We start from the raw sequence: 22,227 nt of genomic DNA, 5'->3' as shown, positions 1-22,227 counted from the left end.
TTGAGTGTGCTCTACTACCAGCACTTGGCCTCGAGGGCAGTGTATTGAGACTAAGGCACACACATTAATAGAGAGAAGATAAAGAAAATGGGCAGTAAATTTAGCACAGCTTGATCGACACCATAGAGCTGTTGGCCTCTTCAAGCGACATCAACTGCTGATGAAGCGTCCCGTTTTCTTCCTTCAAGTCATTGAAGGCCGCCTTCAATCGCATGTATTTAAGCTATCTCGGGATCCATCAGCTAGCAGAATGGAGAATAGTGGAGGGGGCTATGTACCTTGATGTCCTCGCTCTCCTCATCCACTTCGGGCCCCTCCTGCAGTGAGAGCCGCTTTTCCACCATGTCCAGCACCGGCTGCTCAAAACCCTCTCCATGCGGTTCAATGGGGAGATCAATCCAGGATTTGCCTGAGGAAAATGAGGCATCGGAGGGAGAAGGAAGCCTGTCCTCCTGGCCAAAGTGCCCTCCTCGTGGGGGTGCTCGAGGCGCTGGTTGCGGTGGCTGCTCATGGCTGCATCTGAGCTCGCGAATTTCCTCCCTTTCCGCACGAAGAGCCTCCTCCAGTTCAGCAACCTACCAAGCAAATTGTAATATGTTGGATAAGATCCATTAGAAAGAGAAGAGTCAATCCTGCGCAATACCTTTCGCTCCAATTTCGCCATCTCTGCCGCGTGTTCTTTCTGCAATAAGATCCGATCCTCCTCCGCCTGTGCAATCAGCTTCGATTGCCACCCGACAAATCGTTCTTCGAGGTCGGTGCTCTTTCGGGCAAACCTCCTCATCTCATTTCGAATCTGCTCATTCTCATCGTGCAGGTCCTGGACCCTAGTTTGTTGCTGAAACAGCTCTTTGTTCAGATAGTCAATTTTCGCAAAGGCCGACCGCAGGGCCGTCGACTGCGATATGAGAGAGATATAGAATTAGGGGAACGAGAGCTAACTCTAGCTAATACGCGGATATTCTACCCTTTCAATGCAAGCGATATAGAACTTGGTCACATGCTCACGAAGGATTTCGACATTCTAGGAGCAATTCGAATGAGCTATCAGCCTCATTCGTACTAAACCAGCAGAATTTCAAATTCACACCTCTGATTGCAACACTCTTGGATATTCAGCAGCAAACGCATCCTGGACCAGAGTTGCTTCGGCACTGGGAAGATAGGAAGGCATAGTAGACAAAGTAGGGCACACAGGGAAACGCAAAAAAAAAGGTCAACCGAGATTATAGAGCAAAGATAGTGAAAGGAAACGCGAAAAATTGCAAGGTATCAAGTACCTAGTTTTTTCTCCTGTAGGCCTTGACATAAATTAATTTAGGAGTGGCAAAGATTCTGAAACCAAGTTTAATGGTAGAGCTGTGGCACCAAAAAGTTGAATCGAGACTAGCAGAGTCATGTCTGTTGCTCAAAAAGATATCTGTGCTTGACAAGCTGCCCGCAGTCAAACTATATGTACGTTCGAGCTAGCTTTTGATACTGGCAGGGCGACATGTTGCATGTACACCACTTACAATACAAACTCTGCTGGCTTCCGAGTGGCCAACACCTCACTCCTTTCGCTCCCTCCCCCCCCCCTGAGAGCTTAGCTTATTGGGTCAGTAGGATATCCCTGTTCTTGCATAGCACGGTCGCCCTGGCAATCTCCATTCATAGCTAATATATCTGAGCTTTTCGTTCAATTTATTAACTCCTTGCTTAAGCTAGCGGGATATGATTGAAATAAGGAGGGTTTATTGGACCAAGAAGAAATTGTCTATTTACAGGGGGTTAAGAGAAATAAACATGGAAAGCTCGCTGCAATACGATGAACATCGCTATTCCTCGGCGAACTCATCCATGGTCTGTGCAACCAACTTGAGGAACTCCAAGAACGAGTTCACTGATACTCGCAGATTTTTAACCGTGTCACAATCAAATGATCTGGTGTGCGGATACAATAAAAATGCAATCATCACAAAAATGAGTACACCTGAAATGGAAAAACAAACCGCTGTATATCCGACAATACATACACTACAAGCTTGGAGCCGTCCACATGGATTGTTCGCTTAACCTGATCTGCTCGTAGCTCGCGATCCACCTCCAGCGCCTGTTTGGCAATCGTAGCTTCCCGACCAGTAGGAAATGGCACCCTCAATGTCCTAGAGAGAAAGAGGGAAAAAAACTGAGCATTCTGATTTTTGGCCAAATCACTTTCGGACCTACAGATTGTGATCTAACGATGGCATGTTGGATACCTCTTAGAGAATATTTTCCGTGTTGGACATAAAAGAGGTTGCATAGGCTAAGCCACGACAATACAAACACGGGATGAACCGAACTTCTCAGATTTCAAGAAAAGATTGGAAGCAAGCATGCTGCTATATTACATGTTATGCGTTTGTTTCGAACAAAAGAATCAGAAAAGAAAGAGGAGAAAACAGGATATAGATAAATAGATAGAAGAAAATTTGGGTGGAGCGAGGTTTACAGGATCCGAAGAGGATATCAATACCAAACTTTCCTCGAGGAAGCTTGAGGAGGGTGCATATCAGAATAAAAAGACAAGTGCCCATAATGACGGAGATATAAACAACTAATATGCAAACAGCCTTCTGAAAAGAGACGGTCGATAATAACGTCCGTATCCGTAGCCCATGCCATACCCGCCCATGCCATAGCCATACATGTACGGGTTGTAGTATCCGTAAGGGTTGAAATACGGCTGGTAGTAGCCGCTCATGCCGTAACCCATGCCCCCATACATGTAAGGATTATAGTAGCTATGCCCGTATGGAGAATAGTATCCGTACATGCTAATGCTCCTGATGTCTCGGTGAGATGAGGGGAATGGAAGGATTGGCTTCTGAGAGATGATGAGGCTAGTAAAGTCTGAGTTCTTCTGATGGAGAAGAATGGATAAAGGCTGGAATTCTTCTCGCTTTTTTTGTTCCAGAAAAAATGATGGCCAAGGACGCTCCTAGGGATGGTGAGGAAGAAGGAAGGGGGGGTTGGGTGTGGCTGCTCTTCGAGGTGGAATAGCTATGTTTTCACAGTGGGTGGTTCCGTCGTAGCATAAGGTTTGTTGTTAGTACAACTTGTTTACCCCATTTGCAATCCAAATCCAGCGCGCTCAATAAGAAGAGTGTAACCCGGAGCTTACCCGGCATAGAATACTTGATTCGCGTTGAAAAGACACTCCCTCAACTGTCAACTCTAGCTCTAGCTCAGGAATGGCGCAAACCTACTCCAGCCTTTTGCACCCCCTGTGCAAACGCACTCTCTCCCCCTCCTTCCTAGGAGCAGAGGTTTCCGTCGCGCCGGTCGAAGTGCGTAGTAGGGATAAGAAATATCGAATCAGCCTCCGTTGGTAGTTTCCTTTCTGGGATAGCACAAAGATAAAAGAACGTCATCCTTTGATAGGCACTTTCTATAGGTGTGAAGAAACTGAAAAAATATGAGCAAAGCGCTCGAAATGATGGGCCCAGGATTTGGCAGCATTCGGGGCCCCCCAGGTGCAATGATTGCACGGCTTCGATGGTGTTCACTTGCACCCATAGTTCTAGGGTGATGGGCTAAACGAAAATGGCCACCTCTGGTCATCAGGTGGGCATGACGCGTTGAACCTATCCCACGCGTGTTGACGTAGCCGAAAATCTGAATATAATCAGAGCATCCAGACCTATCCAAAACCCCTCACCCTTCACTATTTTCGGGCGATATCGATAACCACATCCTACGACCAATCACTCTACTATACTCTAGCATGATCATGGGATAAGGGAGGCGTGCTTAAGAAGTGACGGACCTATCCAATTTTGATGGCTGTCAGCCGGCATAATGATGTAGTTCTTTCGGGATTTAGATTTAGTGTCTGCCGTTGAGAGCGCGTTGGCCCCTACTACGTCACTCCATTGCTTTTATTAAGACGTCATCTTTACTACGCCTATTAAGTGCCGCTTTTGAAATCACCCTCGTTCTTATCAGCTTGGCTTCATATGATTTGGTGCACCGAGTTATTTGAGATGCTTATGCTGTCTCTTTCCTAAAACAGGTTGCGACTAGTCTCCTTCAACTTTAATCTATACCCCATTTGAGGGCAGCAGCTCTTTCCCCACCATCTATCAATATTGTTATGCACACGTTCCATTGCAATTCGGCGATAGCGTCAAGAGACCTATTGAACTAGAAAATCCTCCATTTATGCTGCAAGCTTGTTTTTTCATGTACGAGATGAGACGGACATTTAGAGCCTGGATTTTGTGTCTAAAGATCAACAAATTTGAGAGGGTCATGACAGGAATTCAACTTCAATTTCACAAGCGCTTTATTACAGTGAAAAGAAAAGAAACATATTAGACGTCATATAGAGTATGTTATAGGCACACTTTCGACACTCTTTCTCTCCCCCGTCTACTTGTTGAGGCCAAGCGCGTCCTTTGCCTTGTCAAGCATGGACTCCTGCCCAGAGCTCTTGTCGCTCGCTCCGCGAGTAGAGTCGGCCATCTGCTGGCCATACGACTTCTGTCCATCGGGCGTCACCGCGGCGGCCACGCGATCGGCGGCACCTGAGATGCGCTCGGACGCACGCTGGGAAGCGGTTTTCTCTTGATCAGGGGTGAGTGCCTGCTTGGCTTGGTCCATGAATCCTTTACGTCCAGTGTCAGCCATGTTGTTGCAAGTGTTGAATAGTAGAAGTGAAATGTGTTGTTACAAATGAGTTGTGTGTTGGATGTTGACTCGAAACTACGGGAAAAAGACCCTCCCTTTATATAAGTTTTTGGCCCCTAGTTGATCAGGCGCAGGTGCATATGAAGTCCCTTCCCTTATTTAGGAAGAGATACCAAAAGCTCGTTTTGCGATCAGAGAGCTTATACCCGATTCTCGGAGTCCGATTTTTGGACTCCCTGGTCGAATTAAGAGCCGATTTCAGAAGGGTCTACGCCAGTGCGCGTTGGATCGCTCTAAATAAGCGGATGGCAAAGCAGCTCGCTCAAAAAAGGAAGCCTTGCCTAGAATTCTCTAGAAGAAAGCATCTCAAGAAATCGGACGTATAGCGAGATCGTGCGATGGAGGCTGCGCCGAAGAGGGGGGCCTTAAATTCCACTCTGGGGTGACCCTTGTCATACTGTGAATGGCGCTAACCGTCTGAAGCGGGTCCATGATGTTTAGGGCGTAACCCTCCTTAGAGGCACTTCCCTCCCCCCCTTCCATTGCTGGCTTTCCGAAAATTTATCTTCAGGTATGGGAAGAAATTTAAGGGAAAAATGAGCGCTTCATCCGTCACACCTTGGTTATCCGTAGCGTGGAGGTTTAATGATAGGATGTGTCCTCTGGCAAAGGTTGTTCCATGTCTAGCTTCTTAACACGTGCAAATTATCTTGGCAGAAAGACGCATCTCTAGAGGCAAGAGGCCTCCATCCTCAAGTGTAGGCCAAACTTTCCAAGCGAGACATGGGAAGACGTTCCAATTCCGTGGTTCGGGAGCTGAAATGATGGCTGAAGGATTGACCCGGATCTGCCGATGGTTTGCGAACCTCTGATCCCTCTTATCCTCATAACAGGCCTACTTTCCACCCTCTTATCCTGGAGAGCTCGAAGGGGGGGGTCATGTCTGCGCTGAAAATAGGATGTTTTTCGACGCTTAATTTCTCCTTCCAATTACCATTGGATTCATTTTGCATGGCAGTGATGTAATGTAGTTTGGGCCGCCAGCTGAAAAGGGTTCGGTTGAAATAAAAATAGACATGCCATAGTATATTGTATAAACGATGAGGTTGAAGATGGTTGGTCCATAGGAATAAAAATAAAAATAAGCGTCCAAGAAAAATGTCCAATACAAATAATAAAGATGTACACAGTTACAATCCGATCCTCAATAAGTAACCGATATAATACAATAAAGACATAAGAGCCGGCCCATATCCTCTCCCCACCACTCTCTTTTCCTTTCCTTCTAAAGTAAGACTTTCTAGCCCAGCCTCGTTGGCCACTTCCAGCCGATATATCTCCCGTTTTCCGCGCTCAAGCAACAGGTTAAGCATCTGCACCCGCCCTTTCGATGTCTATCTAGACACCCACGTCCACAAAAGTAGCGCCTCACAGGAAAGCACACGAACCAGAGTCGCTCGTTCATCGCCCGTACGAGAACCAGGCAGAACTCTTCTGTCAAATGCCCGGTACACAGCCGCCCACACCCTTCGCACAGCGCGCAATCAGTAAGCCTTTCGCACAGCATAGGGGGGAGTTGAAGGCGCAAATGTCGCTGGATGTCGAGAGTGAGGTTTGACCAAGACCTGACGCGATATTTTGCGAACAATGCCCCGGCAGAGGTCTCGATTAAGGTAGGGAAATGGGCCGGCGGCACGGACTGTTCGGAGTGGCACGGATTGAAAAGATAAGTTAACCGATAGTGAAGCTCTGGGTTCTGGGCTAAACCCAGCTGGCGCAGTTGTGTGAGGCATACTATCTCTGGTGGGAGGAATTGGAGGCAGTTATTTACAAGAAGAAGCGTGGTGAGCCCCCTCAACAAGCCCACCTCTTTGGGAATGGCTAGTGCAAATACAATGCAACAAAAGCCCGTTATAGGTCACGGTTCAAGGATGACGTACGAAGGACACCTACCAGATATCATATTGTGCGACAAGTCCAATACCCTCACCTCTCCCAATAAGGTGTTTGTGTCGATACCACCCTTAGTAAACGACGCATAGTATGAAAAGATGGAGTCGAGAGCACGTAGGTGGGGAGGATATTCGCGCAGCCCAAGACGTGTAAGTCTAATTTCGTTTTGTATATTGTATTGGTCAGACGTATCGGTGTGCGCATGGGTCATCAAGAAGAGCTCGAGCTCATCCAGGACGGCCAGCGGCTCCCAGTCGAAAAATTCCGGATCTATTCATGTGCAAAATTAAAAGGGCACAAAATTAGACCTATCAGATGAGAATGGAGTCAGCAAGTGAATTACACTCTGTTAGAAGTGGAACATCCTGCTTCCACGCTGAGGTTAGTTTGTGTATTCTAACGCGGAGAATGCTCAATGACTTGGCATCCTGTGAGGAGAGCTCCTTTGCATCCTTCCTCGACTTAGATGCTATGGCTCTCGAAAGATCACGCACGAGTCTTGAGAGCACCGGGATGAACATCTCTCGGGGGGATCGGTTTGTGTGCAGGGAGATCTCAAGCGACTGAATGCCTGAAATTGTTAATTCCACATTAATCACACCCATGGCGCCCTTATGCTGGAGAAGAGGCATGGAAATAGAATTTACCAGCAAGAGCTTGTGACCACATCTCCTCATACATTGCGAGGCGTGTGCTATGAACATGCCTATGCCACTTCAGGTATTTACCCGATTTGGGGCAAAGGGCATTGCGATCGAACCTGTGTTCGAAATCGCGCTCCCGTTTTCGAACCTTTTCTCTGTGCTTGCTGTACTCGAATTCGTCATTATCGCTACTGTCGCTGAGAGTCGATTCGGATTCTGTGTCGGTGCTGGATGGGTTCGATTTGGCATAATGGAAATCGAGCCATTGAGCGCCTTCTCCTCTTAGCATTAGTTGGGAGGTCAGGTTGAATAAATCGGTAAAATCGTTGGTGTGGGGTGGCAAAAAATTGCGTATATTTTTATCTCTCCAAGCCCCCACCTAGGTTAAGCTATCGGCCTTGGAAGTATCCCAGTTACTATCCATAGATTCATATATTGATTAAGTTGTAAAAATAGAAAAAACAAAAAAAAAACAAGTGCTCACACCACAACGACGATAAAGTGCAAAAATTAAACAGAGAAAAAGGTGAAAAGGAGAGCAAACATGAACATTATTAAGCAACAACTGCGCCAAATGAGACAGGCTCGCATGGGTGGGTGATTCAAGCGCTGTGCGTAGTCGCCTTTCGCTTCAAGTGGCTAGCCGCCTTCTCATCCAGCAGCCACGTAACCCGCCCCGCACTTGGCCGTACCATCCTACAAGGCAGCGGGGGCTCCTCCTCATCCAAGGTCTGATGCACTATATCCGCCAGCTCCGAGCCCGTCACGACAAAGGCGACGTGGTGTGCGTGGTTGATAACGGGAAGGGTCATTGTCACGCGCTGGAGAGGTGGCTTCGGCGAATCGACAATCGCGCAGCACCATTCCTGGTCTTCCGAGAGAAGCGGGTGGCCGGGGAACAAAGAGGCGATATGGCCATCGGGTCCAATACCCAGGAGAATAAGATCAAAGACGGGGAATCGCACGCTGTCGCCCTTATGGATTGTGGTGAAGACCCCGATCATCTGCTGGATGTAGTCGTCCGCCATTTCCTCCGGATCACTGGCCAGAGTGGAATTGACTTTGTGGATATGAGATTCGGGGACAGAGACATGATTGAACAGGGATGAGAGAGACAAATTTAGCACAGAGGCGGGATCCTGCTCCACAATCGCGACGCGTTCTAGTGAAGGAATGCAGTGGGAAAAAAATAGAGTTAGCCGAGGGAGGGCAGAACGGGAAGTTTCATTTCCCTTCGCTAGATCCATATTAGATTGAGGACCCACCATCTACAAAAAACACATGCCACTTTTCCCACTCAATGTCGGTACGGCTCTTGAGTGTTTCACCCAGTATTTGTGGGAGATTTCCGCCAGTGATGCCAACGATAAAACGATCATGTTTTTTGATAGCCGCGGCAGACGCTTCGGCCACCAGGTCGGCAAGGGAGCTGGACACCGCCTGCTCGTCCTTAAGAACGTGGATCGAAGGCGGTGGAGGGGGATGATGCGGAGAAGACATTAGAAGAATGCACAATATTTGGGAGGGGGGAAATTAATCAGAGTAAGAAGGATAAGACATACAGTATCTCTTTTAATTTCGAGAAAAGATGTGCACAAGCTCGTGTAACTGCATGACGCAAAACCATTCCCTCCCCATTTTTCTCTCATTTTCCCCATTCTATCACAAAATTGATATATCCTACTTGCATAGTTCAATATTTTCTTTATATTTCTAATTCACTATTTCTATGGAGTCAGCCATTCATCTTTGAACAGGTTGGCGCCGAGAATACCTTGCCATTCTTTGCTTGCTTTGGGGCAAAGCCGCAATTATGTGATCGAGAAAGAATGTATTTTATATTTACGTGAAATTTAGGACAGATATCTTGAGGTTGTATTTCATTTATTTACTGGTGTGAGAAGCTATAATCCTTATAAATCGTGTCTTGAGAAATCAAGCATTGGCAGAAAGAAAATCGAGGTATGTTCGAATGGTCAATTATGGAACTATGGACTATATCCCCATAATAACCTTAAAACACGTTGGAACAGTTCGTCTCGTAAAGTGTGCCCTAAAGGCCTTCTCTATATATTAATCCACTGAAAATCCTATGAAAGGGGGTGACGCCGCTTTATGCGACGGGAAATCGGAACGCGAGTAATATCACATAATATCACAAAGGGACTAGTGAAGCTATAGAAATAAACACCCGGCTTGAACTGTTTTTTTCCTTAATATTTGGTTTGGCTCCGACATTACTGCAATATTAAAAACGGAAGTATGAGGTTTTTCTTTTCCCACTTCAGTCTTAGTACATTGGGGTGTTTAGTGTATGCTCGAGGAAAATAGGATTTTGTATATCTGGTTCTAACTATTAAGGGATGAATCGGATAGAAAACAATCCGATCTATACTCTAACCATACTACATATGAAAGGTAGGTGATTCAAAAGTGAAGTTAATGAAAATCCTCAACCCTATCGGAACTTGACGGTAAACAATTGTTCTCGAAGGCTAAAAAATATTCTATTTTTTAACACTACCAGCTTCCCTTGTAATAAAACTCGACTTCATCCCTCAACAAGAATGGACATGATGTTTCGCCCAAATAATGCAGTTATAGGGTCCTCTTTTGTTGATATAAAAATTTCCATCTGAATCTTCCTCGGAGACCGAGTTTAAGAGATTCGGTAGAAAAATATCATTGCTAAATAATATCTTATGAATCAGTAGCTGGGCTGCTCGGATTTCCGCTTTGTTCCCTGAAGTACTGGTGAGGGGATTGTATCATCATAATTCATGTAAAGGTTCAAGAGAGCCCGCGTCAGCAATTTTTCCCCTACTTTCCAACAATAGAATTTGATTCTTCTTCTGCACTTTCTAGCAATAGAATCTGGTCGGACGCCTGCTTGGGCGTCGCGTCAAATTCGGGGCATATTTTTTTTGCCACCTTGTTCCCCTTTTATATATAACTTTTTTTTTCCTCCTCATTTCTCCAACACCGTCTTTTTTGTGCTTTTAACTAAAAAGTGTAGGAATGAAACTAATCCGCTTGACATTTGTTGCGCTTGCATTGCTGACTGTCTCAACAGTCGCAGCTAAATCGGCAGGTAAGCTTGTCATTGACTCCTGAATTAATGAGAATGGTACGGAATTCCACTGCCAATATCCCGACTAACTTCATCCCACTGCCCCCCCACAGAATCCCCTTCGGATGAAGAGCTCAGTCACTGGAATATTAAGCAGATCAAGGGCTGGCTGACTGATCATGGCATCACATTCGAAAATTTACCGGATAAACGCGACTATATATCACTCGTTCAGCAATACCGCGACATGGCTTCCGCTCAAGTATCAAAGACACAAACCGCGTTTGAAGCCGCCCTCGACCGTGTGTCGAAGCACGTACACGCACGAAAAGAGCTCTCTACCAAGGATGCTGACTGGCTTGTTGCAGATTTGCGCAAGAATTTGGAGAAGAACTGGAGCAGTGAGGGGAAGGCAGAGATCGAAAAGGCCATAGCTGAGGCACGAAAAGGGCTTTTGAAGCGCAAAGTCGGGACAGAAGTCTTTGTGAATGAGCTGGTGGAGAATGTCCAGGAGAGTCTGGTTGACGCCCACACCCGCACCCTCCAGCGGCGAAGTCAGCTCCAAGCATGGATTGGTAAAGTGCGTGACGATCTCGCCAAGAATAAGGACCTTTCTCAGGATAAGCTGAACGAAGCCCTCGCGGATGTCCAACGCCGTTTCGAGGAGACATCGGACTGGGCCAGGCTGAAGCCGGAACAGTTCAAGCAGAGCGTGGAGGATGCGAAGCAAGATCTGGTGAAGCGAAAGATATTGACCGAGAAACAGGCGGAGAGTGTGATGGACGCGGTGGGCACGAGATACGAAGAGGCCAAGAAAAAGGCGGGAGACATTTGGGACAGAGCTGCCGAGTATGGAGGGGAGTGGCAAGCGAGCTTCACCGAATTCTTGGATAAGGTGAAGAAGGATCTACAGAAGCAAAAAGGTATAGATTGCTTGTTCCGCCAAAACTTTTGCCATTGAGTCCCGGGCTAACCCTCGTCACTCGCTATTAGGCATCGGAGAAGAAAATGTAGACTGGATTGTCAAGAAGCTCAGGGAGCAATACGACACCACCAAGGAGGTTCCACGCCTCACCAACGAGCAAATAAAGTCCACGCTCAGTTCGATCCAGCAGTATCTTGACGATCGCGGCTACACTCAGCAGGCTAAAGGCTTGACGCAGCAGTTGAAGACAGATTTAGAAGTGTTCCAAAACTCCGTCTCCTCAATGCTTGGAGACTACTACGGTGCAGCGACGTCGAACGTGGGGGAATACGCGAAGCAGGCCACGGAGGCTGCGAAATCGGCAGGGGAGCGGGCACAGAAAGTCTTTAACGTGGAGAGGGGGGAGGAGAAGGGGGCTCAGCAAAAGGTGCAAACCTTGCTCGACAAAATCAAGGAGCAGTTGAGCGCTACCAAGGACTACTCTCAGGAGAGCATCAACTCGGCCATAGCGAGCCTCCGCGAGAATTTGCAGAAATCTTCTGCGGGACAGGCTCTCGAAAACCTCCGTGAGTATTTCCGTGGGCAAGACGGAACCGACAAGAATAAAGGGGTGTGGGAGCAGATCCGAAGTGAGGTGGAGGAACTCTATGCCTCGCTGCCGAACGCCCCCTGGTCAAAGAAACGAGAAGAATTGTAGAGGGGTTTTTTCCCCTTAGGAAAAACTAGGTGCTCCGGTGCATTCATATAAATACTTCATATTCTACTACTCGTATTATTTTTTTTTTGTTTTCACCCTCTCTTTTATCCTCCCTGTCTTATTTCTTATTCTTCTATTTCATGAATATGTGTCTTATACAATAAAATCGCGCTCGTATTGTATGGAAGCTTCTTTTTTCAATTCTGAGGGTGGGAATGATCTGACCCGAGTTTCGCTTGAATCCGAGGAACCGTCCACTGTGATCGGTTGGCCCAACCACGGGCTGCATAAATTTGCGGATATGGCTCACCACTGCGCCCCCAAAATAGAGCAGGAGAATGGCCCTCCGTGAGCCTTTAGCAGCCGGCCTCCTCCACAAACTACGCAATCCATGTGCAAGGCCAAAAGAACCGTCGGCTGAGAATGGCAAAGATTCGGGTCGCCGGCCTGCCATTGCACCGATTGCGTGGCTTATCGGAGCAGCCAAGGAGCCCTCCGCCGCCAATCGATCTAAATACAGCCAGAAATGTCTCAAGTTAATTACTTCAATTCAATCCATCTCAGAGCCGCGAATCGGCTCTCCAGATATCCACTTGCCGCTCCGTTTTGGATTAAGATTGCTCGTATGCATCTCATTTCTGAGTGTGAATGGGCACGTCAACTCTCCCCTTCAGGCCAAGCGCTCCTCTCAGCCTCGAATGCGCTGGGATTTCCCGCAGAGAGGAGCCCGTCCCACCCCAGCTGATTGGAGAGGCGGCATGCGCTTACAAGGCGCCGTGGGCGATGCCATTTCGCGCGCATCAAGAACAAGAATCATCAACGCGCTGCGCGACATTCGGGATCTGCAGGTGCCCAATACTTCGTCGGGTTGCTCCTGGTGTCGACTGCAGCAAGCCCGGCGTGCGGAGAATACAAATCGAAATCGGCAATCAAAAACAAGTATTGGTTTAATTAGCGCCCCATATATGGCATAATGTTGAGGAGAGCACTGTGAGACAACCAGAGGTTATTTAGTTTTATTTTTAGCGAGCATGTCTTTTGACTTGGTGGCGGCTCGACAAATAAGTCGTCATAAAATGCCCTTGAAACTCCCTCGCCCCTCCTGACCTCCCGCCCTCTCGCCGGCTTCCATTGCCCTGCGTATCTCTCTAAGGATTCGCCCGCCGACTGTCTTGATGACAATTGGCATCTCCTTCTCCTATCGCCTCTCCTTAATGTTCCTCTACCTATTTATTCTATCTATTTGTCATCCCTTATCATCTTGTTGAAAGTATAGTCGGGTGTGTTTGCCTCAATAGTTTAGCTGGATTTAGCATCGCCCCTTTCCTTTATACTCCTTCTCGCCGATGGAAGCTCCAAGCAGTGAAGCCCCAAAGGGAGATCCGGCAGCAGAGCCTCCCAAGAATGAAAACCCAAGCCCAGAAGGCCCGACGCCGCCAGGGCCGCAACCTCCTGAAAATACAGAAAAGCCGCCAGAGGCGACCCCTACTCCTGAGCCTTCTCCTCCTCCTCCTCCTTCGCCGTCACCGTCTCCACCACCACCACCACCACCGCCTCCTCCTCCTCCCCCACCCACCACCACCACCGCCGCCGCCGCCGCCACCCCCTCCTTCTCCTCCTCCTCCCTCCAACGAACCCCCCAAGGTAACCCCAGCTCCCTTACCGGAACCTCCGAAAAACACACCTCTTCCGCCCGTATCCCCCCCAAATAACAACCCAATGCCGCCGAAGGGGCCTGTTAATACGATCGGATTGCCAGGAGGAAATCCCAACCAAGCCCTTCCACAGGACCCCCTGATCCAAAAAGATCAGTTGGATCGCCAAACGGCCAACAATCTAGGAAAGCCCATTGCTACTAGCGGCAATCCATCCGGGATGGATTCCGTTGGTGCAGTGGGCCAAACTGAGGGCTCGTCCCCTCCTTCCAATGGCCCTGCATCGCACACCCCTTCAAACCAAAGAGTTCGATGCACCGCCGACTCCCGCAACACAACCTACACGTGTCCAAACAAGAACTATTGTGAAATCACGACGCTCACATGCTATCCCACCCTCTCTCTAGGAGTCAAATGCACACTCGATGTCCAGTGCGATTCCGGGTTGTGCTGGAATGGACGCTGCACGACGCCAACATCGAGCCACCCCGAATCCAGTACCCCCGATCACGGAAGATTGGCAGGAATTATCATTGGGGCGGTGATAGGAGCAGCCGCTCTCTTTTTTGCCGTGAGAGCCTTGTTCCGATATATACGGGGCCCCGGAAGACGTCTGCGAAACAAGGGCATCTCCTCCGACATGTTTTTTGGCTCAGCAAACAACGAGGCAAGCTCGCATCCTTACTCGTTCCGAACTCCCCAAGCGGCCATCTCTCCCCTTCCGAACCAATTCAAGTTCAAACGGCAATCCAAGTATAGTTTCCTGACCCAGGCCCTTGGCCAAATGCGATCGGCGCGATTGGAATTGCCTATCATCGTGAGAAGTGCATACACTACGGAGAAGCTCGAGGCTACACCTACTGCTTTGTCGAGCATAGAAACACAAGTAGAGGAGAAACAAGGCGAGCAGTTTTATTCCGATGGGCCTACAGCCCGTATCGCCCCCCCTGAAGCCGTGGCTTCACCTCGCTCCACTTCCAGTGAATATATAGCGGATTCCGATGGTCACGCCGCCAACCCCTTTGCATCGCAGCTGGGAAGAGATCTGGAAAAGGGGGGTGAGACCTAGCTTGATTTGAATAGCCTTCTGACGGGGAATGAAATGAGAGGGGAAGGGCAGGAAAATGGGTCGGAATATTTCGTGTTTATTGATGGAGTTTGAGGGAGAGAGAAGGAGAATTCATATTATAATTAGCCCCGTATAAACTAGCATGTTATTTAAAGCTTCATGTCACTTTTTACACGATTACCTATAGCATATATCTTGATAGGCGGGAAGGGATCCTGTTATTTTATATTGCTTCTCTTACCATTTTAATTGCTTTTGTAGTCCTAATCTACACAATCCTACAATAATTTTCTGGAATGTCTTCAAAATAAAGTGACTCTTTAACTCCGCCAAATGAAGTTAGCCATGGATGTTTTATTGGATTGTTTGTTTGTGCCCCAAAGATAAGAACTAACAGGATGAATGTTAATGGTTACACAATGAATGATAAAATAGAGGATAAAATTAATAACAGCATTCTCGTAACATCTACTGAGGCGAGAAGGGCCTGCTTCCGTTTCAACAGTAGGTTCGCTCTAATTGATCACTTGTTTTTGTGCGAGGAAGTTGTCGGTCTCTTGCACGTTCGGGTTCTTCGAAGAGGCCTCTTTTGTCGCATTTACAGAGCCGGCCCCCGCCGGGGAGGAATAGGACGGCTGAGTAGCTTGAGTGCTGTTTTGTGAGGATCCGGCCTGGTAGTCCTTGTTTTCCTTCTCACCGACCTTCTTGCGCTTTTTATCGCAATCTTTCTTCTTCTCCTGCGCTTTTCTCTGCTTCTTTTTTCGTCGCTCTTCATCTTTGCGCCGCCGCCCACAATCCCTGTTGCTTTCACGGAAGCTGACCCGCATCTTTTCAATCATAGAGACTAGCTCATTTTTTGGTTGCTGATCAACCACCAGACGACGCACCGCGTCTTCCAAGGAATTAAAATCTGCCTCCTCTACCTGCTTATCCTGCTGGGTCTGAGAGGAGGAGGGCTGGTCGGGCTGCAAATTAGGAGAGGGTGATTTTTCGATCTCATAATCGCCTGAGCGGAGTCGGAGGTCCACGTTGGTGCCATGGTATGGTAAGGGAGTTGCAATGACTTGGGAAGTAAAGAGAAGCAAAAGAGAGAGAGAGGAACTGGAAATAATTTTCATGACTGTACTTTTAAATAGCGGAAACAAAAAAGAAACGACGAAAAGAGCGTGCTGTGAACTTTCCAGAAGCTCAAGAGGTACAATGATATATATATAAACCGGAGAACTAGCTCAAACGGTTTTAAAAAACAATGTTGTTAAGGAGAGAGGGAGGGAGGGAGGGAGGGAGAGAGGGTAAAGAGTAAAGTGAGAGGTATGAAAAAAAGAAAAAAATATAATGTAGTGCCTGGAAATGTGGACCCAAGTGTTTCAAGGTTACCTATTTCGTGCATGATACCGCATTTTAATAAAGATGAAGCAATTTTAAACCCACTTTGCGAACAGTCCAATACCGTACCAAATTCGCGTCTCCAAGAGACTTCACAATGCAATTTTCTTGTTTACAAGAGAATAACGCCATGACAGTTTTGATATTGGACACAGATCAATAATATTTCCATTAAAGAAATGAGGCCAATAACTATTAGGGAAAAAAACCACTACCTAAATCCATTGAGACTAAATAAACCGTGCTAAGGTTTGCCCGATTTGAGAAATACTTATAGAACAAAGATATCGCCTTACGCTTCGGATTAAAATAAAAAATGTCGTCTTCTTCCATTCTGCATATGTATAGCCAATTCAAGATTCTAGAGAACTCCATCATTATCTTGCGGGGGATACTCGGTATAATAAATCGAATGGTAGGATTAAAGATGCTTATCAACTTACGGCCATAAAATCGCGATAAAACATCATAAATATAAGTACGCTTTCCAAAATATCAAGAACAATGTTCTGCACGGACTCGAATTCTAAATTCAATAATTCAAGCTGTTGTTATATTATGTAATGTGTCTCCGTGTATGATCTTGGGTTATGAGGCAGGAGGAAAGCATATTTCTTCTGTACTGTTAAGGGAGAATCTCCTATTATTTATTATTTAATGATCAACATAATACTGGGAAGAACGCTATTTTCTCTTGTTTTACAGAAATCTACATGTAAGTATCCAAAGAATTTAAGAGTAAAGAGTTTTTTTTTTACTTATGAACAATTTCCTCGTAATACATATAAATCCAAGGTGGCTTAGTTCCTTCATCTTCAGGAATCAGTAAAACTAACTATTGCTCTAATTAATCGATTCCTCCTCTTTCCGTGAAGTGAACACCCGAGGTATGCCAAGTTTATTATGTCAGGAGGATAGATAAAGGATGGATGAAAGAGAAAAAGCAATAGATGGATGGATATTCATCTAACTTGGATGCTCCATTCGAAATAATGATAATGAGCTAAACGATCATGGTTATTAATTTGTACGATGTGTATTTTATAGATTCACGATGAAACTGAACATTTCGTGCCCGGCCACCGGCTGTCAGAAACTTATTGAAGTTGAAGATGAGCGTAAGCTGTAAGTTCAAAATCTCGAAATGTTCGTCGATCTGAATGTAGGTGGATCTAATTTTTTCCTAATCATTATCCCTGGCGCGGGCATTATATAGTCGCGCTTTCTACGACAAGCGCATGTCTGCTGAGGTACCCGGTGACTCCCTTGGCGACGAGTTCAAAGGTTATGTCTTCCGCATTTCTGGCGGTAATGACAAGCAGGGCTTCCCGATGAAGCAGGGTGTTCTCCTCAATCACCGTGTGCGCCTCTTGCTCTCTAAGGGACACTCATGCTACCGCCCCCGCCGTACTGGTGAGCGTAAGCGCAAGTCGGTGCGCGGTTGCATTGTGGGTCCGGATCTCTCTGTTCTCTCGCTTGTGATTGTGAAGCAGGGTGAGCAACAGATCCCCGGTTTGACCGACCAAACTTTGCCCAAGCGCTTGGGACCTAAGCGTGCCTCCAGAATCCGCAAGTTCTTTGTACGTTTATTTGCCTCATTGATTTCTTTTCTTCAAAGCGTTGTGATCTCTTGGGCTAATCTTGTGAATTTTTATTTTATTTAGAACCTTTCCAAGGAGGACGATGTCCGCAAATTCGTCATCCGTCGCGAAGTTAAGCCCAAGAACCCAGAGAAGAAGCCATACACTAAGGCGCCCAAGATCCAGCGTCTTGTCACCCCCGTTACCCTACAACGCAAGCGTCATCGTCTTGCTGTTAAGCGCAGACGCGCTGAGGCCCAGAAAGAGGCTGCCGCCGAGTATGCAGCTCTTTTGGCCAAGCGTGTTAAGGAGCAGAAGCAGGCTAAGGTGGAGTTGAGGAAGCGGCGCTCGTCATCGCTCAAGAAGAGCGAATCCGCCTAAGCAGGATAATGCGATGGATTTTTACTAGAAAACTTGTAAAGAAATATATTTTTTTCTGCCAAAAAAATATATATAATCCTTGAGACAATTTTAAAATACCGTTCGTCTCACATCGTTGGCTACCAGGTGTTCGCTTGGAGTAGGATATTCATTTGGAATTTATTCAGGAAGGGTTCAGCCAAAGTTAATTAGTACCGAAATTTATTCTGAAGGTCTTTCAACGCGGATAAAAAGAGAGAATATTTATAAAGAGAAAATTGCTTAATATCATTCCTGGATAGTGGTTGAAATCGGAATAGCTATTACTACTTTTTTATTGTTTTAGCGAAACCTTTTTAGACTCGATAAGATAGTTTAGAATTGTCAATACTAGAATCCAGCGGCTAATATCGAATATAACTACAATTTTATTGAATCACTTTACTGTTGTGTGACTGCTGTGGCTTTGAATGTCATAAAAATAATCAGTCACCAGAACTTCTCGATATTTCATAAGCGATCACGACAGAGAGCATAATTATGGGCCGACACTGTCAACTAGTAATGGGACCGGCCGGTTCCGGCAAGGTATAAGTCGCTTCCTATAGCGCTCTTTTTTTTTAGTTATTATGCGGTTTCTCTATTTATTCAAACTAACGCAAAGCAATGATCTATCTTAACTTAGTCCACTTATTGCCGCGCAATAATGACTCATTGCCAGACTATAAATCGCTCAGTTCACCTGGTTAATCTGGATCCAGCTGCAGAGATTTTTGAATACGAGCCGACTATTGGTAAGTTGATTTCATCATATGTATAATACAACATTAATGTCATGAAGTGTACTAAATATTGTTCTTTGGTATTCTCTATTTATTCAGATATACGCGAGCTAATCACACTTGAGGATGTAATGGAGGAGATGGGTTTCGGACCGAACGGAGGATTGATCTATTGCTTCGAGTAGGCTTACAATTTCTTTTTTTTTTAGTTTTCTTTATTAATTACTTATATTTTGTATTCTCTCCAGGTTTTTAATGAATAACCTTGATTGGTTAGAAGAAGAGCTTGGCAATTATGAGGACGACTATCTCATTATCGATTGTCCAGGTAGCTATATAAACCTCATAAAAAGTTTCGGCTGCATTGATTGTTATTATACTGCGTGACAGGCCAGATCGAGCTCTACACTCACTTCCCGGTGATGCGTCAGCTATGTGAATGCCTACAGCGCTGGAACTTCTCCATATGCGGTGTATATCTTCTTGAGAGTCAATTTGTCGAAGATAAAGCGAAATTCTTTTCGGGCGTATTGAGCGCAATGAGTGCGATGATTAATCTAGAAATCCCACATATAAATGTGATGTCGAAGATGGATCTTTTGGAAGGAACGCATAAAAAGAAAGAGCTGGAGAGGTAGGCAATTTTCGACTCTGAGTGAATGCTGTGAGTGAGTTACTGGACTGTTATTCTAATAGATATTTTAATCCCGACCCTCTTTTGCTGGTGGAGAGCGCGAATGCACAAACAAGTCCACGATTTCATGAACTTAATAGGGCGATAGTTCAGTTGGTATGGATTAATTGTTTATTGTTTTTCACACCTGCTCACTCTACTATACTTGTTTTTTTAAGATTGATGACTACAACATGGTCGGCTTTCTCCCTCTTAATATCAAAGACGAAGATTCCATCAATTTCATTCTTAGCCACGTTGATCATGCAATGCAGTACGGCGAGGATTTAGAGCCTAAGGAGATTAAAGACGACGTAGAGTTGGATTATTAGGATTTCATATTGTATTTTTGTTTATTTTTGCTGTTCTAAAAATAAAATTTCAATAGAGTCTATTGCTTTAATTTATGGACGCTTTTTGGAATGCGGTTCGTGGTTGTTTTCAGTCATGTATTTGCATATGCAATTTTCTCGAAATTCCGTGAGTAATTTAGGAAGATTTCATTAAGCTTAGTTTCACCAGAAATTTGACTGTTTCGTATATTCGGAGGAGACAGCCACTGTGTAATTTCCCTCGTTCTTTTTCTTGTCCAGCTTGTTGCCAAGGGATCTTTAAATCACTCTTTAATTTATATCATTTACTTCTCCTCTACCGATACAATCCTCTAAATTAATACTATGGTGCAATACAATTTCAGTCGTGTAATAAACAATTTCTTTCTCTTAGGGACATTGTCACTTGATGCTGTAAGTTAATTACATCCTGGAGACTTTTAATTTTACACTAATTTTTACCATTTTTAATCTTTTAAAAAAATCATCTTGTAGGCTGCTTGGGTTATCCTCTTTGCAGCTGCATGTGCCTTTCGAACTAATGGTCTCGTCTGGTGGCTAGCATTTTTTGAGCTCTTTTTCCTTCTAGGAACTGTGTTCCTTTTGATAACTGATCAGATCTGGACACATCGCCTAGCCTTCCTGGGATTCCTGGTATATAGCATAGCCACCCTGACCAATCTCGCCGCTGCTCTGGATGATGGATTTAGTCAAGTCGCTAGGGCGGCTTTGGCAGGAGTGGTCATTCTCCTGTTGGTACAAGTAAGTAATTAAACTTACAGCAATGCCATTGCTTTTGATTAACAAGATATCTTTTTATATGGATAGTTTGTTTGGGTTTTCGCATTTGGATCGGAGCAAAATGGATTCCTATCTCAGTATACTGGTTTATATAATGAAGGGGTAGCGGGTGCCGGTGCATACGTAGGGGGTAAAGCTCAAGCACCCTCTGGTACTGTGGTTGCATCATCGGCCGCTGCAGCTGAAGCTGGCTTGTCCAATTCATCCGGCCCTCGCCCTGTTAGCACTCTTCAGGAGAATGCTACCTACAATATTCAAGCAAAGGGTAAGCACAATCAAATGCTCTACAAATAGATTGGTCGCACTGACCAATTTAATATTAATATTAATATTAATTATTTCATACTTAATAACCTATGTTTATTTGTTGCGTTGTTTAGCTCTTTATAGCTATACTGCAAACCCCGATGACCCTAATGAAATTTCTTTTGAGAAGGATGAGATACTATCTGTGTCTTCGACCAGTGGCAAGTGGTGGCAGGTGCGTAAGGCTGATGGCAGTGTGGGTATTGCCCCAAGCAATTATCTACAACTGATTTAGATTCAACGGGTGATTTCTGAAACCTACAAATATTCGAGACTTCGCAGCTTTTCTTCTCTGGCATCTCCGTTTTTTAACTATGGCATATTTATATATGTTTTTATTTAATCATCATAAAAAATCTATCATTTTCCCTATTCTATCTTTTTATTCGTTTTCCCCATCCGTAGTTTAAATTTTTATATGTTCGTGTTTATACTAAATTTACCAAGTTTATATTACTCTTTTTTTCTAAAGAATAAACCGCATTATTGAATGGTTAGTGGCACTGAATGTAGAGAGAGTCGTGATGGCGGAGCATTCGTCAGTAAGGATGGTTAAATAAAATGTAGCGGTATCTCGATCCGTCAAAGTCGTGCTGCGCCCCTCAAGGTCTTAAAACAACCCGCTATATCGATCCAAAATCGCATTTTTTTCTCTAACAATTAATATCAATGGAGCCCTCAACCTTCGATCGCGCAAAAACAGGCTGTCTCATGGGTGGTACTGTGGGCCTCTGTATTGGGCTGGTATTTGGAACCGTGCATTTGATCAGGTTTTTAAGATACTTGAATATTTTGGCGTTTTGACTCTAACCTCCTTCTCCCTTAATGCATGAAGATATGGCGGTGGATCACGGGGCGCAGTGCACACTCTAGGACAATATATGATTTCGTCTGCTGCAACATTTGGTTTCTTTATGGGTATGTAGCATTAAGACGTTTATTTAAACATGTTTTTTGCAATGGGCTTCTGGGAAATCCGACTGAACCGAAGAATCGGGATAATTACCGGGATTCTCTTTCCCAGCAAGAGGATTTCTCCAGATAACGCTTTGTTTTTCATCCGATATTTTTATTTCCCACATTAACCCATTTTCTTGGAATAGGTATTGGCACTGTTATTCGTTCCGAAGGAGCTGAGCCTCTACAGTTGAAGAACTCTACTCAGCCTCGTGTTGTGGTAGCGCCGAGAGCAGTGCAACCATTGATTTTATCAGACAGGATCAAGGCTCGCTTGGAAGAAAAAGACTTGTGAAATAATAAACATGTAGAGGCTACTAAGCTATGCTCATTTCATAATATCAAGATATTTCTCGTATTTCGCTACATGGTTTATATTTGTAA

At 45.4% G+C, this 22,227-nt stretch overlaps 14 protein-coding genes across 14 annotated transcripts; 7 read left to right on the top strand and 7 right to left on the bottom strand.

Annotated features, from left to right (window-relative positions):
- Positions 1-100: 100 nt before the first annotated feature.
- VTP21DRAFT_3890 (uncharacterized protein) lies at positions 101-1,174 on the bottom strand (the record flags this gene model as incomplete). The annotated part of the gene is made up of 5 exons (XM_069394240.1): positions 101-223; positions 279-575; positions 644-898; positions 968-1,024; positions 1,091-1,174. 5 exons carry the CDS (start codon positions 1,172-1,174, stop codon positions 101-103), a joined length of 816 nt encoding a protein of 271 aa, XP_069248769.1.
- Positions 1,175-1,817: 643 nt separating this feature from the next.
- Positions 1,818-2,231, bottom strand: VTP21DRAFT_3889 (uncharacterized protein; the record flags this gene model as incomplete). The annotated part of the gene is made up of 3 exons (XM_069394238.1): positions 1,818-1,923; positions 2,016-2,144; positions 2,209-2,231. 3 exons carry the CDS (start codon positions 2,229-2,231, stop codon positions 1,818-1,820), a joined length of 258 nt encoding a protein of 85 aa, XP_069248768.1.
- Positions 2,232-2,578: 347 nt separating this feature from the next.
- VTP21DRAFT_3888 (uncharacterized protein) lies at positions 2,579-3,152 on the bottom strand (the record flags this gene model as incomplete). The annotated part of the gene is made up of 2 exons (XM_069394237.1): positions 2,579-2,962; positions 3,081-3,152. 2 exons carry the CDS (start codon positions 3,150-3,152, stop codon positions 2,579-2,581), a joined length of 456 nt encoding a protein of 151 aa, XP_069248767.1.
- A 1,243-nt stretch (positions 3,153-4,395) lies between these two features.
- Positions 4,396-4,653, bottom strand: VTP21DRAFT_3887 (uncharacterized protein; the record flags this gene model as incomplete). The annotated part of the gene is made up of 1 exon (XM_069394236.1): positions 4,396-4,653. One exon carries the CDS (start codon positions 4,651-4,653, stop codon positions 4,396-4,398), a length of 258 nt encoding a protein of 85 aa, XP_069248766.1.
- A 1,300-nt stretch (positions 4,654-5,953) lies between these two features.
- VTP21DRAFT_3886 (uncharacterized protein) lies at positions 5,954-7,539 on the bottom strand (the record flags this gene model as incomplete). The annotated part of the gene is made up of 4 exons (XM_069394235.1): positions 5,954-6,534; positions 6,607-6,876; positions 6,950-7,177; positions 7,254-7,539. The coding sequence occupies 4 exons, from the start codon at positions 7,537-7,539 to the stop codon at positions 5,954-5,956; spliced, it is 1,365 nt and encodes a 454-aa protein (XP_069248765.1).
- Positions 7,540-7,852: 313 nt separating this feature from the next.
- Positions 7,853-8,750, bottom strand: VTP21DRAFT_3885 (uncharacterized protein; the record flags this gene model as incomplete). The annotated part of the gene is made up of 2 exons (XM_069394234.1): positions 7,853-8,412; positions 8,516-8,750. 2 exons carry the CDS (start codon positions 8,748-8,750, stop codon positions 7,853-7,855), a joined length of 795 nt encoding a protein of 264 aa, XP_069248764.1.
- A 1,518-nt stretch (positions 8,751-10,268) lies between these two features.
- On the top strand, positions 10,269-11,942 carry VTP21DRAFT_3884 (uncharacterized protein; the record flags this gene model as incomplete). Its single annotated transcript, XM_069394233.1, has 3 exons — positions 10,269-10,341; positions 10,434-11,243; positions 11,314-11,942. The coding sequence occupies 3 exons, from the start codon at positions 10,269-10,271 to the stop codon at positions 11,940-11,942; spliced, it is 1,512 nt and encodes a 503-aa protein (XP_069248763.1).
- Positions 11,943-12,280: 338 nt separating this feature from the next.
- Positions 12,281-12,916, top strand: VTP21DRAFT_3883 (uncharacterized protein; the record flags this gene model as incomplete). The annotated part of the gene is made up of 1 exon (XM_069394232.1): positions 12,281-12,916. One exon carries the CDS (start codon positions 12,281-12,283, stop codon positions 12,914-12,916), a length of 636 nt encoding a protein of 211 aa, XP_069248762.1.
- A 372-nt stretch (positions 12,917-13,288) lies between these two features.
- On the top strand, positions 13,289-14,666 carry VTP21DRAFT_3882 (uncharacterized protein; the record flags this gene model as incomplete). Its single annotated transcript, XM_069394231.1, has 2 exons — positions 13,289-13,637; positions 13,702-14,666. The coding sequence occupies 2 exons, from the start codon at positions 13,289-13,291 to the stop codon at positions 14,664-14,666; spliced, it is 1,314 nt and encodes a 437-aa protein (XP_069248761.1).
- A 515-nt stretch (positions 14,667-15,181) lies between these two features.
- VTP21DRAFT_3881 (uncharacterized protein) lies at positions 15,182-15,784 on the bottom strand (the record flags this gene model as incomplete). The annotated part of the gene is made up of 1 exon (XM_069394230.1): positions 15,182-15,784. One exon carries the CDS (start codon positions 15,782-15,784, stop codon positions 15,182-15,184), a length of 603 nt encoding a protein of 200 aa, XP_069248760.1.
- A 1,322-nt stretch (positions 15,785-17,106) lies between these two features.
- VTP21DRAFT_3880 (40S ribosomal protein eS6) lies at positions 17,107-18,013 on the top strand (the record flags this gene model as incomplete). Its single annotated transcript, XM_069394229.1, has 3 exons — positions 17,107-17,177; positions 17,269-17,632; positions 17,717-18,013. 3 exons carry the CDS (start codon positions 17,107-17,109, stop codon positions 18,011-18,013), a joined length of 732 nt encoding a protein of 243 aa, XP_069248759.1.
- A 519-nt stretch (positions 18,014-18,532) lies between these two features.
- VTP21DRAFT_3879 (uncharacterized protein) lies at positions 18,533-19,779 on the top strand (the record flags this gene model as incomplete). The annotated part of the gene is made up of 7 exons (XM_069394227.1): positions 18,533-18,580; positions 18,678-18,786; positions 18,874-18,955; positions 19,023-19,102; positions 19,165-19,408; positions 19,471-19,564; positions 19,627-19,779. The coding sequence occupies 7 exons, from the start codon at positions 18,533-18,535 to the stop codon at positions 19,777-19,779; spliced, it is 810 nt and encodes a 269-aa protein (XP_069248758.1).
- Positions 19,780-20,124: 345 nt separating this feature from the next.
- Positions 20,125-21,121, top strand: VTP21DRAFT_3878 (uncharacterized protein; the record flags this gene model as incomplete). The annotated part of the gene is made up of 4 exons (XM_069394226.1): positions 20,125-20,193; positions 20,275-20,541; positions 20,608-20,845; positions 20,961-21,121. 4 exons carry the CDS (start codon positions 20,125-20,127, stop codon positions 21,119-21,121), a joined length of 735 nt encoding a protein of 244 aa, XP_069248757.1.
- A 434-nt stretch (positions 21,122-21,555) lies between these two features.
- Positions 21,556-22,138, top strand: VTP21DRAFT_3877 (uncharacterized protein; the record flags this gene model as incomplete). Its single annotated transcript, XM_069394225.1, has 3 exons — positions 21,556-21,656; positions 21,722-21,804; positions 21,990-22,138. 3 exons carry the CDS (start codon positions 21,556-21,558, stop codon positions 22,136-22,138), a joined length of 333 nt encoding a protein of 110 aa, XP_069248756.1.
- Positions 22,139-22,227: the final 89 nt, after the last annotated feature.

This window comes from Calcarisporiella thermophila (assembly GCF_041956535.1).
Source record: "Calcarisporiella thermophila strain CBS 279.70 unplaced genomic scaffold VTP21scaffold_19, whole genome shotgun sequence".
In the NCBI taxonomy this organism is placed as follows: Eukaryota; Fungi; Calcarisporiellomycota; class Calcarisporiellomycetes; order Calcarisporiellales; family Calcarisporiellaceae; genus Calcarisporiella; species Calcarisporiella thermophila.
Note: the sequence above shows the minus strand (reverse complement) of the source record. Positions and strands in the feature narration are given on the sequence as shown.